General features: G+C 42.7%; 1 protein-coding gene across 1 annotated transcript in view; it reads right to left on the bottom strand.

The window, feature by feature from the left end:
* zcchc4 (zinc finger, CCHC domain containing 4) overlaps nt 1-15,789 on the bottom strand; it is a 103,951-nt gene that overhangs the window by 69,249 nt on the left and 18,913 nt on the right. Inside the window, exons 2-5 of the mRNA XM_078545840.1 lie at nt 12,308-12,426; nt 7,723-7,805; nt 2,228-2,503; nt 342-422 (exon numbers count right to left, since the gene is read on the bottom strand). Coding sequence (XP_078401966.1) covers nt 342-422; nt 2,228-2,503; nt 7,723-7,805; nt 12,308-12,426 — 559 coding nt within the window. The remainder of the gene's footprint in view (nt 1-341; nt 423-2,227; nt 2,504-7,722; nt 7,806-12,307; nt 12,427-15,789) is intronic.

Genomic DNA, 15,789 nt, shown 5'->3' with positions numbered 1-15,789 from the left:
AATAAGTTTGGGGATTCTCAATGCAACTCCTAGTGGGCATGGTCCCTCAACAAAACCACACTTAATTCAACGCCTTTTTTTTTGCACTTAGAGAAGTCACAAGGTTGTCTGGTGTGGAAAATCAATACTCCAATTCCGATATTCTTCTGAGATTTCAGGTTAAAGCAACAAAAACAAAATTCTACATTTGCAAGTGCTAGAGCTGAACTGGGAGTGCATGATGCTCACAATGAGTGACAGCAGAAAGGAGTGTTGAATTTCCCAGCATTGACATACCTTAACTTGGAAAGCATATAAATTAATTCCAAACATTTAAAAATAGGAACAGAATATAACATTACCTGAAATCAATATCCAGAAGCTGACTCTTTATAACTGGTTCCTTCTTTTCAGATTGGTGCACCCTTATTAGCTCATGTAGCCTGAAAATTAATCCAAGAATTACCATTAACTTTATAGAACAATTGTCATCTCCATACTTTAATAAATCCACTTGGCATGGCAACCAGTTTTGAATTACGCTTGTGAATTATATCAGTACTGCTCAAAGAGGTTTCACGTCCGGATATTTAATGGAGAGCAAGATTTCGGAAAGGAATCCAGGAGTCCGAGTTTCCCCAATACTGCGGAGTTTTAACTTCACCACACATTTCTTTTATACTTGATATGTTCAGCCTGATTGGCAGGCTTGACTTCCAGCCTTGACTTCCAGACAGGCAGAGTGGGTTCAGGAATAGGCAAGTCCAATCCATGCTGGCGGCAGAGTCCAATCCCTAATCTTAGAGCATTCCAACTCTGGGGGTTGTTGCAAGGGAGGTTCCTTGGTGGGAAGCTCAAGGTGCTGGGGTAGGGAGAGGATGGGGAGGGAAGCAGCATACCTGTTGAAGATCCATCAGCAGTGCTATCATGCCATAAAGGCTGTTCCCCTCTCCTTGAAGCTATCCACAACTTCCTTCATCTGCCTGGCTTCCCTAGGCTTGGCAAGTCTGTCCAGCTACTTTGCAGGTTTTACAGAAGGTTAAATAAGAGGCTGGCAGCCTCATTAAAATATTTAAATTGCTAACCCACTCCCATGTCCCACCTCTGCTTAACCAAGAAGTGAACATTTTGGAGGTATGTTGGGTTCAGGTTTCAGGATCAAAAAATGTTAATATCTAACCCAACCAATCAATTTGTGGGTGTTAAAGTTCAGCTCTCTGTGAAAGCTAGTCACCAAGATGAAACTGATATCAGAGACAAAGGCTGAGGAGACTGAACTTAATAGAAATTTTACAGCGAGAATAATTACATCTGGGAAAAATGAAAATAACTTGCATGCGAATTACTGCAATAGAACAGATTTGTAGGAATTGAAGTTATAATTTCAGGAAATGTTCAGTTCCTCTGCACAAAGATTTCAATTCTATCCATTTGTACCAACACAATATACACATTTTAACTTTTCTTTAAATGAACTGTAGTGAAACGGCCTGCTGCCTGTTGTTGTTATATTTAAAGAATGAACCGATGAGTGAGGCATCAGCGAGCAGCCAAGACTCGAGGAACTGCACCCCAAAACCATTCATCGCCATCAGAGAGGACAGTGGGGGGAAAATAAAGAAAGAAATTTATCTTTTGATTTCTTTCTAGCCCATTCAACACTTGTAAACAACCTGACCTTGTACATCTACTAACGTTGCTCCACATGGGCCAACAGGAGGTATACACAGACTAGGATTATCTATTCCTCAGATTTCCTTTCTTTACTCGTGAAAAGGAATGCGCCCTCTACACAGCACCGCTTCACAGCAAAATAGTTAAGATCGGAAACTTGTCACAAGCTAGGAACTAAAATTGGATGCCATCACTGAAGCTGCTTTTACCTCAGTCATTGGGGATGGGGAGTATTGGGGCTAGCAACTTATGTTCCAATTTCTTTTTAAAACCGGGTCTTCATGGTGAAGAGTCCAATCCAGCAAATTAGGGTTACCATGATGTGTATGGTGCGATTCTCTTAAAAATTGTTCTGCTAAAATCTTTACCTAAGTCTATTAGATTTTTGCCTCATTTACCTTGGAAATGCCTCACAGGAACGTGGCTTCCTATTAGCTGGCACCACTAGTTTACAGAATTCTAAAGTCAGACAGATATCAGGGAAATTATTGGCTCATTGGTTGGGTTTAAGATGTTGTAGTGCAGGGAGATAAAGAGAGTCACAGCTTGAAATACTTCATTAACACTGACATACCGTGGCGTTCCAACACACAGCACCCTTCTAAAGCCCAATGAAACAATTAAATCCAATAAGAATTGGCAAGTGCGGTCAGCGAACAGGTACTGAGCATTAGTCTTCTTATTCTCGAGCGGAAGCAGCAAATGGCTGGGTCTTTTCAGCTGACCGAGAGAGACGTCTCCAATCAGACGGTGAGACGAGTGCTGGTCCCACTCTTCAGGAAGCAACAAAATCTGACAGTCTGAGCAGAATATTCTGTTTGCCAAGGGTAAAGACACAAATTGCCGAAACCTGCACGAAAACAGATATAAATAATCCATGCAAATTAATAGTTTCTTCAGCAAAAAAATGCTGACATCTTTCTAACTGGAAGAAAGTAGTTAAAAACAAAGTCAAAAGTTATTCAGAGATTCTGCACGTAGAAGCATTATACAGTTCCCATGTCATTGAACTCCATTTAAAAATGCTCATCATTCAAAATTTGAAATGAGATGTACAAGATCTTGCAGAAACTGCATCTATTTGAAATTTTGTTAAAAACATCGGTTAGGAAATAGAGTAAGTTTAAGAAAGTTATTTTGGGATTTGTAGATGTTAGGAATGAGTTTTAGCTTTAAAGATTGAGTTTGATTTGTATTTCTGTGTGTGTTAAGAAAGGGCAAATTGAGTTTTAGTTCTCTTTAAACAGGTGATTGCATTTCTAATGAGAGTTTTAGACTTAAGAAGTTAAGCGAACACAAGAGTAGAAAAAAAACAGTGCTGTTGCCTAGCAACTGGAGTGCAGAGAGGCTGGTCCCTCCCACAGACATATACAGTACAACTAAAGAAATAGCAGTTTTAAGTTCAGTTTGAAGCCAGGGCCCCAGAAAGACTGGACACTGCGAGAGGGAGCTGCAGATTTTCCAAAAGGTCCCAAGGCCAAAGGAGTGAGACAGAAACAGAGGAAAGTCCAAAGCAGATTTTCTAGTCAAAGGAGGACAGGAACCTGGAAAATGTTACGTGAAGTTAAGAGTGAGGGGCAGAGAGAAAAAGGCTCCACGCTTCAGATTTAAAGAGACAAAAGCTGCAGAAAGCAGATATAAAGTGAGAACAGCTTGCAAGAGGCAAGGAGGTCCAGAGAGATAACTGAAGGTCTGTAACTCTTTGCTGTGGGCAAGTGAAACTGTCATGAAACTATAATAATTTTCATAACATTATTGTGATTTATTGTAAAGGTAGGTTAATAGTGGAGTTTGGATTAATTCCTCTGTGTGTATGTGTGTGGGGAGGATTTAATGGAATTAGAGACAACTAGTCTGGAGCTTTTGAATGATTATAATGGAAACTAGGTTTGAAATGCTAAATACGTAAAGATGGCTGAAGCTTTAGAGTATGAGATGTGAGGAACATTTGCATTTTTAGATAAACCAGAGTAGTGAATTTCAAAGAGATGGTAAGGTGTTACACCTTGCCATATGAAGCTAGGTCAAACAGTGTGTTTAATTTTCAAAAAGCTTACTGATAATATGAATACTATGGAAGATTTATGTTATGGAAAAAGTAAAATTGCAAAGACATATTGGAACAATGGGATCTACATTAAAAAGGGAGAAACATGTATAAAGGAGATGAAGTTGTGTACAAGGGGGAAGGCATTCTAAGATCTAACACAAGAGCGAAAAGCCTCCAACCTTTATGCATTAAGTTGCTGTGTACAGGAACCAAAGCTAAGAAAACTCACTTTGAATATCACTGTCTAGGGTATTGTGTGCTTTGCCTGGGTCTGTTTAATTCTATTTGTTTTACTGTTGCCTTAACAGAGGTGTAACTGGGAGTCAGATTAATTAGGGGATTTAGCAGTTGTTATAGTAGTAATTTGTAGACATATGTATATGCTTAAAATCTGTTCTACTATTAATAAATCTTTAATTTAGTTTTGTAAAAAACCTCTATTACTAATTAATTCAAGGCACGCATCTCGAAATAAAAATACAAATTGTAAAACAGTTGTGGAAGCTGTTTCAAGTTTCCCTCTGGGATTTGAGCAGCTCAGCATTTACCATCTGCTGTGCCATAACAGAGGCAGTGGTACTGTTTTCGGCTGAGCCGATGACAAAGTGCGTGGAAGACAGCTTGAATGCATGTGGTGACCAAGGGAAGAGGAACATCAGAAGGAGAGTTCAAAACCCTAGAGGTGAGCCTTTGCGGAAGGCATCTGAGAGAAAGTGTCGGTTTGCGAGAAGTTTCCAAAGCAAGTTATTGGACAGTGGAGATTGGAAACCCTCGAGTGAAAGACAGAGTTCAGCAAGACCAGTTGGCTCACAGTGTGACAAGCATCTGGGGGGGGGGGCGGGGAGTTGAGGAGAGGTCCATAGCATCTGCCTGGGGTGGCATCTGTCACTTGGTTTCAGAGTGTGGTGTGCCTGACCACAGGGTGCCTATTGGTACATGGACTGCATGTTTACTGTGAACATTAAAGTATAAGATAGCTTTTGTTACTTGTGTTATCCTTACAAATCTGTAGATCTGTAAAGGTATAGTTGGGGGTAAGGGAGTATTGTAATATAGTTCATCTTTTCTTGTTTGATAAATAACTTATTTTGCTGTTAAAAGTTCATCAGCTGACACCAGTGACTCTGTTCAGAAGCTACTCTCCACAACTAAACAAACAAATTCAAAGTTAGGATCTATAAAGCTGGGTTCCACTCTGGGATCAGGCTTGTCCAGGGGTAACCTTAGCTGGGGGTCTTAACACATCCAATATTCAAACTGATTATCTTTATTCTAGGAACTTAAAAACTCTGCAGAGTTCACACAACATAATATATGACTGCTACTTTAGCATACGATGGCCCATCCTACTAATGAAGTTACTGGAAGCCTATTGTAAAGTTTATCGCCATTCGGCTTATCAAGTCTCCATTGGTGTTACTCTCCAGAAGCCATCCAGGCATATCTTCCTGCTGACTCCCCACATTCCTTTACAATATTTTTTCAAAAGAACCACCTAACTCCCTTTTAAAAGAGTCTATTGACTCTACTTCAACAATGGTGTGAGATAGTGGGAATGGTAGCGTAATGTTACTGGACTGGTAATCCAGAGGCCTGGAGGAATGCTCTGCAGGCACAAGTTCAAATCAGGTGGGAGATTTTAAATTCAATTAATTAAAATAAATCTGGAAGCAGCCGATTGCAGTAACAGTGACTACAAAGGTACCAGATTGTCGTAAAAATCCATCTGGTTCATGAGGACGACAGATTACATACTCAAGGCTTGATTATAGAAGGTTAAGGAGTGATATCATGGAGCTGTTTAAGATGAATGAGGAAAGATAGGGAGGATGGAGGGAAACTCTTCTCTGGCGGGAAATCCAAAAGAACCTTACGATTAGAGTTCGGCTGGTCAGGGGTGATGCTCGGTAGCACTTCTTCACACAAATGTTTAATTTAATGTTTACTATGAGGGTCCCGCCCGTCAGCTGGAGAACAAGCAGGAGCCCCACATTGCCTCTGTTGTCGAAGACCCGCAGCATTAAGTGACCAGCGTTGGGCCTTTGCCAGGGTTAAGGACCCCTGGAGTGGAGATTGCACCCCACTAAGAGTTGCCAGCCAATCAGAGACCAGCAGCTCTCCATTGCCCAGTGCCACCAGGAGCAATGGCACTCCACCAGAGGCCCAGAAACACAGAGACCTCGGCCCAAAGGTGAGTGAGGAGGACAGGATGGGGGTTGCAGGGTGGGTGTTGCAGGAGAGGGGTCAAAGGCAAGGGCAGGGGGTGGCTTTCAGCAGGCTCCCCTCTTCCCTGTTTCTGGATCCTCAATCAGGCAGAATATCTTTGAACAAGGGATCCCCTCCCTTCTCCCCAAGAGCCTGCAATCAAATCCAACGGTATTTGCTTCTCAGACTCCCTGCATGACAACTCCCCTTCCCGCCAGTGGGGGGCAGCATTAATTACAGATCTCAGTTGGTGTCCAGGCAGGAAGGCTGCTCATGATTATTCCCACCCACACTTCATGGGGCAGAGGCAGGAAGGTAGCGAGGTCCCCATTCCATACCCTCTTGCCCGAGTAAATACCACCCCCCACCTCCAAACTCACCTCCGGGGAGGGGATCATTAAATTCTGCTGACCCTGCTCAGTGGTCACTGACACCAAATGCACAATAGTCCAGTTCAGATGCCACATTTCTACCCAAAACACCCAGTGCTTTCTGTTTACTCTCTTTCACTCTCTAACACATTTAGTCTAAGGACATAATGCTTATCAGCAGAAATACTCTTTGCAACAATAACCCATGAACCTTCTACTAAATGAACTTTTTAAGGAAGTCGACTGCCACTCCAGCCATTTTGCTTCACAGGGACAGGTTTGTTGCTGCTCGTGAGGGATACAAGTCCGAATATTCAGTCATTATTGAGTTCAACAACTTTAGATCATGAACTCTTTCCTCCATCCCCGCCCCCTTTCTGATCCCCCTTTTTCCAATAATTTATATATATTTTTCTTTTCCCAACTATTTCCATTATTTCTAAATGTATTTCCATCCATTGTTTTATCTCTGCCTTTTAGCCTATTTCGATCCCTTCCCCCCACCCCACCCCCCCCAGGGCTATCTGTCCCTTGCTCGTCCTGCTTTCTACCCTTAATGTCCCCATTAGCACATTTCTTAGCTAATATCACCACCGTCAACACCTCTTTGTCCTTTTGTCTATGACATCTTTTGGCAATCTCCACCTATCACTGGCCCTCTATCCAGCTCCACCTGTCCCACCTCCCCCTTAAACCAGCTTATATTTCACCTCTTTTCTATTTTTCCTTAGTTCTGATGAAGAGTCATTCGGACTCGAAACGTTAACTGTGTTCCTCTCCGCAGATGCTGTCAGGCCTGCTGAGTTTTTCCAGGTATTTTTGTTTTTGTTCTAGATTTCCAGCATCCGCAGTATTTTGCTTTTATCTTATTGCTGCTTGTGTCAGTGTAGCCAATTCAAAAACAGTCTAAAGGCCAACTGGGCTGAGGGTAAACTAAAAGGTTTTGCTCCTTAAAACATTTCCTTAAAAATAATTCTCCTTTGTTTCTCTTTCTATGTTTGAAACTCTTAAATTTTGAATTTCTCTAACTCAATTTGTCACTTATGCCCTCCCTCCTGATTTCTTCTTAAACTCTCCATTTGAATATCAGGTTTGAATTAAAGAAAAGAACAGCTTTCATTTATATGGCTTCTCTCACAACCTTCGGACATGCAAAACTGCTTTCCCTGGGACCTGCAGAGGGCGCTGCACTGTTTCCATCTCTCACTTCAAGCCACTTGCAGGGTGAAATGTGGTGATTGAATGGTCAAGAGTAGGTCTAACTAACTAACAGCGGGCGGCGTTCGTTAGCCTTCCACTGCAACTTCTAGACCAGTAAATATGGACACTTGTGCAACATTGGATCCTTAAGTTCCTGCACTCCTGAGAATTTCTGTCACTGGATACAGTAATCTCTAGCATCCCTACCATATAACTATCTAGTATACTGTACCAGTTCATTACCTCTCCACATATTGCTTGTGAGTAAACGGTGGTTGTCGACTTCGATTAAATTCTTCTCTTGCTGATTGCCGGGCCTCTGATATCTGATAATGACAGTGCAATACAAGCAATGGTTAAAGTCACACCTGAAGCAATAGATGAACCATTCTTAGTCAAGCTAAATGCCAAATTAAACAAGTCAACAGTTCATCACTATCAGCAGCGGAAATTGGAGGAGAAAGATCAAAGGTCAGTCAATCATAGCACTCAAACTTACAACATGTCAATCTAACAATCTGCTCAAAACATGGGTAGCAAAACAGACACAGAGAGGAGGGAAGCACTTTACTTTTCTATCTCAAAATGTAAATCTATGACATTGTTAGAGACAATTGTAACAAGGGCAGATGTCACAATAAATCGATCCTGGTAAATGATGGCAACAAAGTCTCGAGAGAAATTCTGCAGCTCCCAGAGGTATAAAGTGCATTTGTCCTAGCTTATTCCAATTCCCGGCAAACCCTTCTCAGCTCAACGTTAATTGTAAATAAAACCGTGTACAAAAGTGCGAGCTCTGGTGTTGTGTTGATTTTTTTTGCTACTGACACAAAAAGTGGAGGCTGAAGCCAGTTCCAAGTTGTGCACGAGTGTGAACAGTTTGGTGGGCTGTTGCTTCAATGATATGTCTGAACTGAGAGCCCAGGCAGAACCCTTTGATGTTGGAAAGGGTCAACTCTAGCATGGAGAACACTACCTGCATCACTGCTGGCTTTCCAATGTACTGAAACAAAAGGCAACAAAATTTAATGGTGATGGAAGGTGTCATTGACAGTGCTATTAAGTGGCACATACTCACCAATAACCTGCTCACCGATGCTCAGTTTTGGTTTCACTAGGACTACTCAGCTCCTGACCTTATTATAGCCTAGGTCCAAATATGGACAAAATTTCTGAATTCAAGGGGTGAGGCAAGAATGACAGTGGGCCGAAACATCCTTGAAGTGGCAATCAGCGTCGGTTTGCAACTCCATGCCCAAATACTTGCAGGATTTTCCTCCCAATCCTATCTTGCCCAACCTTCCGACTCAGGCTGGGCGACATCCAGGCCGCGCAGCTCGTCCTCAAGGTCCAGAATCGTCCAGCTCCGTCGAATTGAAGAACATTCCCCCTTTTTTATGGCATTAGCTGTCATGAACCAGGTAAGTTAAAGGTCCCAGCAAAGTTTAAAGATCCTTGACAGGCCTCAGGAGTATGAGGGTCGGACCTTGGGCAGGTGTGGAAGTGAGAGGTGGGTCCGCTGGAGGGGGAGAAGAGGAGTCTCGTTAGGGTGGGTGGGGGTGGGGGTGGGGGTGGGAGTGGGGGGCGTTGAGGAGCAGGAATATCGTGGGGTATGGTTAGTCAAGGCTGGGGGGAGGAGGAAAAAGAGTGGGGGGTGGATCAATCTGGGTCTTTACAAGAGCTACCCAGAAGTTAGAAGAGATTTTAATTCTTCTAATCCATTCTGGGTAACTATTTGTGTAGCCCAGTTGGAACCATCCGATGTTTGAGATTTAAACCGCATTTTCGGATGTTTCCCAGAGCAGGGCAATTGTCCAGAGGAAGTTTGTCCTTCTGGGCAATTACCATGCAAACCCTTACCCCCCAAATCTGACACTGGGGAGCTTGGAAGTTACGGCCCATAATTTGAGTGTGGCATCAAGGAGCCCTAGCAAAACTGGAATCAATGGGAATCAGGGGGGAAACTCTCCACTGGTTGGAGTCATACCTAGCACAAAGGAAGATGGTTGTGGTTGTTGGACATCAATCATCTCAGCTCCAGGACATCACTGCAGGAGTTCCTCAGAGAGGTGTCCTGGGCCCAACCATCTTCAGCTGCCTCATCAATAACTTTCCCTCTGCCATACAAACAGAAATGGGGATGTTTGCTGCTGTGCATAATATTCAGTTATATTTGCATCTTTTCAGATAATGAAGCAGTCCATGTACACATGCAACAAGGCCTGGGCAACATTCATGGGAATTCTGCAGCAAGTTACTCACTTTCTGACTCTGTAAAACCTGTCCAAGACACTAGTCAGGAATGTGATGGAATACTCTCCACTTGCCCGGACAAGTGCAACTCCTACACTCAAGAAGTTCGACACAATCCAGGAGAAAGCAGCCCACTTGACTGACACCCCATCTAGCATCTTGAACATTCATTCTGTCCACCGCCAATGCACAGTGGCTGCAGTGTGTACAGTATATGAGATACGCAGCAGCAGCTTACTAAGCCTCCCTCAATGCACATTCCAAAACTGCAAGCTCTACCATCTAAAAAATGTGCAGGAACACTACCATCTGCAAGCTCCCTTCCAAGTCACACAGCACTGCCCTTCACTGTCGCTGGGTCAAAATCCTGGAACTCCCTCCCTAACAGCTCTGTAGGTATACTACACCACACAGAGTGCAGCAGTTCAAGAAGATGGCTCACTACCACGTCCAAGGGTAGTTAGGAATGGGCAATAAATGCTGGCCTTTCCAGTGACGCATACAGCCCAAGAACAAATTTTAAAAAACAACCTTCATCCCACTGAATTCCCATTTTCATCAAATTCCTGTCGTCAATCTATTTAGCAAGCCACTGCATTTGCAGGATTCGCCCAGCTCTGCGTACATAGCCATAAGAAGTCTGACACCTTTTAAAAGTTGATACATACAAACAGGAGATAGGAAGGCAGTCGAATAATGACAAGTTAAAATATCCAAGCGGAGAGAATTGAAAGTTGGCATGACTGGCCAACAGAAGGAAGAGGAGAGCCCAAGAGGCGGAGGGGGGTGGGGGAAGGGATAAGAGTAGGCTTGGGTGCAGAACAGCAGGCAAAGTTTGTATGCAAATCATTAATGTCTTTGTATTTTCTCCCCTACCCTTTCTAACTTCTCAGCAGCAAATATCCCCAAATAACCAAGTGAGCAAGCTGGGCCCAGGGCATGGGGGTGGAAGTGAAGGGTTTAAAGAAAGGCTTACATTTACATAGCACTTTTCACAACTATACTGTAGCACTTTTGAAGTCATTGCTGCAATGTAGGAAACATGGCAGCCAATTTGCACACAGCAAGCTCTCACAAACAGTAATGTGATCATGGCAGATATTCTGCTCTTTTTAAAGAGATGCTGATTGAGAGGGAGAACTTATCTGCTCTTCTTTGAAATAATGCAATGGGTTTTTTACTTCCATCTGGGAGGTTAGACAGGCCCACAGTTTAATATCTCTTCCAAAAGACTGCACCCCGACAGTGCAGCACCCCTTCAGCACTGCACTGAAGGTTTGTCTTCAAATCCATGGAATGGGACCCACAACTTTCTGACTCAGAAGCAAGAGTGCTCACAGCTGAGTCATGGCTGACACACTAAGGGGGGAAATCTAGAGTGTTAGGCTGAGGCAACTGAAGATTCTGTCCTTAAAGGTGAAATGAAGAGGTTGGAAAAACATCAAAGGTCAAAGGAAGGACTGAATAGTGATGCAGGACTGGAGGAGGTTGCAGAGACATAGTTGGGCAAGGCTATGACAGATTTGAGGCAAAGATTCTAAACTTAATGGCCTGAATTTTCCAGTCGGCGATTTGGGGGCGGGGCCCGCTCGCCGACGGGAAAATGACTTGGGATGGCGTCGGGAGGAACCCCCGACGTCATCCTGATCCATTTAAATATTCAGGAAGGCGGGCGGACAGCGAAATCAGCTGTCCGCCCACTGGCCTATCAATGGCCAATTAAGGCCATTGACAGGTTAATTAAGGTAGTTAAATGCCCTGCCCATCCAACCTTAAATTTGGCGGGGGGTTGGCGGGCAGGCCAGGGGACTCGAGTCAATGGCACAGGAACCGAGTTCAGAGTGAAAGTGGGAAGTGATGCCTCCAGTTCTCAATATTCAGTTGGAGAAAATTCTGACTCGCCCATAACTTGATGTTAGACAGACAGTCTCACAGCACATTGGTGGTCAGGGGATCAAGGGAAGGTAAATAGGTAGAGCTGAGCTTCATCATGGAAATCAATGCTGTTCTGTCACTAACTGGTAGGAGGTACATGAGAACAGTTTTGGTCCTCTTCTGTGGGGAGTATCTGGTCTGCGTCTTAGCCTCATATTTTAACACTACATAACATAGCACATATCAGGTCATTCAACTATGTGTTCTCAAATTGGGGGACTCTTGGGTAAGGGACATGAAAAGGCATTCCATTTTACAGGGTTAGGGAATATAAACTATTTCCACCATAACCATTTCTTAGCTAATATCACCACCATCAACACCTCTTTGTCTTTTTGACTATGACATCTTTTGGCAATCTCCACCTATCACAGGCCCTCTATCCAGCTCTACCTGTCCCACCCCACCCCCTTAAACCAGCTTATATTTCACCTCTCTTCTATTTTTCCTTAGTTCTGTTGAAGAGTCATACGGACTCGAAATGTTAACTGTGTTCCTCTCTGCAGATGCTGTCAGAGCTGCTGAGTTTTTCCAGGTATTTTTATTTTTGTTTTGGATTTCCAGCATCCGCAGTTTTTTGCTTTTAATCAAGGCAATTTTGTTCTAAATTCATGGACAGTTTATTAATTATTATCCCTACCTTTTCATCTTCCCACTGGAAGAAGTTACAGTCCTTTCGATCTCTGCAGGCTGCACAGGCATAAAACCTCCTGGCTTCTTGCTTTTTGCGATTTACCTTTACAAACAACAAAGTTGGACCTGGAACAAACCAGCAAAGAAACGCACAGTTACAGTAAGCTTAACACTTGCTTCACCTTTTGTAATATGTATAAATTAGAAAATCTGTGGCTGTTTGATGGCATATGTTAGTGAAGTAATGCACTGTGTAATAGAATAGTTGAATGAGAACCTACATCCAAACATCCCACCAGAACAAGTTCAATATACTTGAGGAAGAGTAAGTGAGACTGAGCACTTTGTCAGTGAGACAGGGAAAAGATTGGAAGATAACTCAACTCGGTGCTTTTGTCCACCTACCAATTTAGAAAGTACATTTACCGTAAGGTAAGCATGTTTCAATGGATGAATAACAGGAATTAACACTCAATCACGCCCTGGAAATTACAGCATTCTGTCAGCTCAACAATAACATTTCAAAAACCAGTTCTGCATACCTTTCTCTATCCAGCTCATGGGATAGTTACAGAACAGCACAGAGTGAGTCCGAGGAGGAAACTGTCTTCTCAAAATACCTGCATTAATATAGAGCTTCATCACTTGGATCAGGATATCCCAGATTGCTTTACAAGCAATAAATTACTTATAAAGTGCAGTTATTGTTATGTAAACAAATGCAGCAGCCAATTTGCACTCAGCAAGCCAAAACAAAAACAAAAATACCTGGAAAAACTCAGCAGGTCTGGCAGCATCAGTGGAGAAGAGCACAGTTAACTTTCGAGTCCGCATGGCTCTTCAACAGAACTAATTAAAAATAGAGAAGGGGTGAAATATAAGCTGGTTTAAGGGGGTGGGGGGGGTTGGGACAAGAAGAGCTAGGTAGAGGGCCAGTGATAGGTGGAGATAACCGAAAGATGTCACAGACAAAAGATCAAAGAGGTGTAGAAGGTGGTGATATTATCTAAAGGAATGTGCTAATTAAGGGTAGAAAGCAGGACGAGCAAGGAACAGATAGCCCTAGTGGGGGTGGGGTGGGGGGAAGGAATTGAAATAGGCTAAAAGGTAGAGATAAAACAATGGATGGAAATACATTTAAAAATAATGGAAATAGGTGGGAAAAGAAAAATCTATATAAATTATTGGAAAAAACAAAGAGGGGGAAAATCGGAAAGGGGGTAGGGATAGAGGAGAGGGTTCATGATCTAAAGTTGTTGAACTCAATATTCAGTCCGGAAGGCTGTAAAGTGCCTAGTCGGAAGATGAGGTGCTGTTCCTCCAGTTTGCGTTGAGCTTCACTGGAACAATGCAGCAAGCCAAGGACAGACATGTTGGCAAGAGAGCAGGGTGGAGTGTTGAAATGGCAAGCGACAGGGAGGTCTGGTCAACGATTCCTTCCCCCCATCCCACCCCCACTAGGGATATCTGTACCTTGCTTGTCCTGCTTTCTACCCTTAATTAGCACATTCTTATAGATAATATCACCACCTTCAACACCTCTTTGTCTTTTTGTCTGTGACATCTTTTGGTTATCTCCACCTATCACTGGCCCTCTACCTAGTTCTAGCTCTTCTTGTCCCTACCACCACCCCCCCTCCCCCTCCCCCCCTTAAAACCAGCTTATATTTCACCCCTTCTCTATTTTTAATTAGTTCTGTTGAAGAGTCATGCGGACTCGAAACGTCAACTGTGCTCCTCTCCACCGATGTTGCCAGACCTGCTGAGTTTTTCCAGGTATTTTAGTTTTTGTTTTGGATTTCCAGCATCCGCAGTTCTTTGCTTTTATTTTTGCACTCAGCAAGGTCTCACGTACAGTAAATGAACTGAATGACTGGTTAGTAAAGGGACAATGCACAGTGAGGAGAGCAAGTCCTACCAAGGGAAGAAAAACAAGAGGCAATTAGTTTTAGAAAAGCAATGCAATATACAAATAAAAATTGGCTTCTTCAGTTGAATTGCAACTGACCTCAATACAACTGAGATCACTAAATATCTAGGTGAAGATAAAATAATTAGAAGAAGCTAACATGACTTTCAAGATAGTGGAAATCTGGAACTCTCTGCCCCAGAAGACACTGGACGCTGGGTCAAACTGAAATTTTCAAGCCTGAGATTGTTAAGTAGGATAGCAAGAAGTATGGATTAAAGGTGGGTAAGTAGAGTTGAGGTATACATCAGCCATGATCTAATAATTGAATAAATGGAACATGCTTGAGCGACTGAATGGCCAATTCCTCGCCCTATTTAGAAAAAAAGACCATCCTTAAGCCTGAAAGGAGTTCTTTCAATAAGTAGACAGAAGATGGAAAAAAAACACAGTACAAACCTCAAAAATCCTCTCTCAAAGTATCCAAAGAGATGACTGAAGGTGATTAAGGAGCTTGCAATTAGTGGAAGGTGGAAAGTTGAATTAAAAATTGACTAGAAGGGAGAAAGAGGGAGTAGAATAGGAATTAAAGGCAGTTTCTCAGAATAGTTTGAAGTGGGTAGTGGGTTCCAAGAGTGTCTCCTTCTGGAGTTGCTTCTGTTCAATGTGTACTTCAATTGCTTGGATGTAGGGCTAAAGAGAAAGTCTCCAAGTTTGTATATGATACTAAAAATAGGAAGCATCAAATAATTCTGAGAACCACGGGAATGTAAACTGACAGTTAAAAAAATTAAAATGGGAGTCTTCCCTGGTGTATTACTTCTTTTTATTCATTCATGGGATGTGGGCTCTGCTGGCTGGGCCAGCATTTATTACCCATCCCTAATTGCCCTTGAGAAGGTAGTGGTGAACTGTTTTCTTGAACCGCTGCAGTCCATGTGGTGTGGGTACATCCACAGTGCTGTTAGGAAGGGAGTTTCAGGATTTTGACCCAGCGATGGTGTAAGAATGGCGATATATTCCCAAGTCAGGATGGTGAGTGACTTGGAGGGGAACTTGCAGATGGTGGTGTTCCCATCTATCTGCTGCCTTTGTCCTTCTAGATGGTGGAGATCATGGATTTGGAAGGTGCTGTCTAAGGAGCCTTGGTGAATTCCTGTTGTACATCTTCTATATGGTACTGACATTACATGCCAGTAAACTTAAAGAAGTTCAATGTATGTGAAATGCTTTGAGATATTTGAAAAAGGCAATTAATATGTAAGTATACATGTTAGAAAAAGTCACAAGCAACTCCCTTTAAAGATATTAAACAACTTGCTGCATATGATTTCACTATCTTAAGGTAAAGGGATGGGCAAGAAAGAACATGGTTAATCTGACAAGAAAGTGAATTCCTTTTATCCACCTACCAATTTGGGAAGGTACATTTACTGTAAGATAAGCATGTTTCAATGGATGAACAACAGGAAATAACACTCAGTCACACCCTGGAAACTACAGCATTCTAGCAGCTCGACATTACATTCCAAAAAAACAATTCAGCATACTTTCTCTATCATATTATGGGACAGATCCTG

The sequence above is a fragment of the Cetorhinus maximus genome, chromosome 1, assembly GCF_964194155.1.
Source record: "Cetorhinus maximus chromosome 1, sCetMax3.hap1.1, whole genome shotgun sequence".
NCBI classification, from domain to species: Eukaryota; Metazoa; Chordata; class Chondrichthyes; order Lamniformes; family Cetorhinidae; genus Cetorhinus; species Cetorhinus maximus.
The sequence above is the reverse complement of the archived record's forward strand: the minus strand, read 5'-3'. Positions and strand labels throughout refer to the sequence as shown.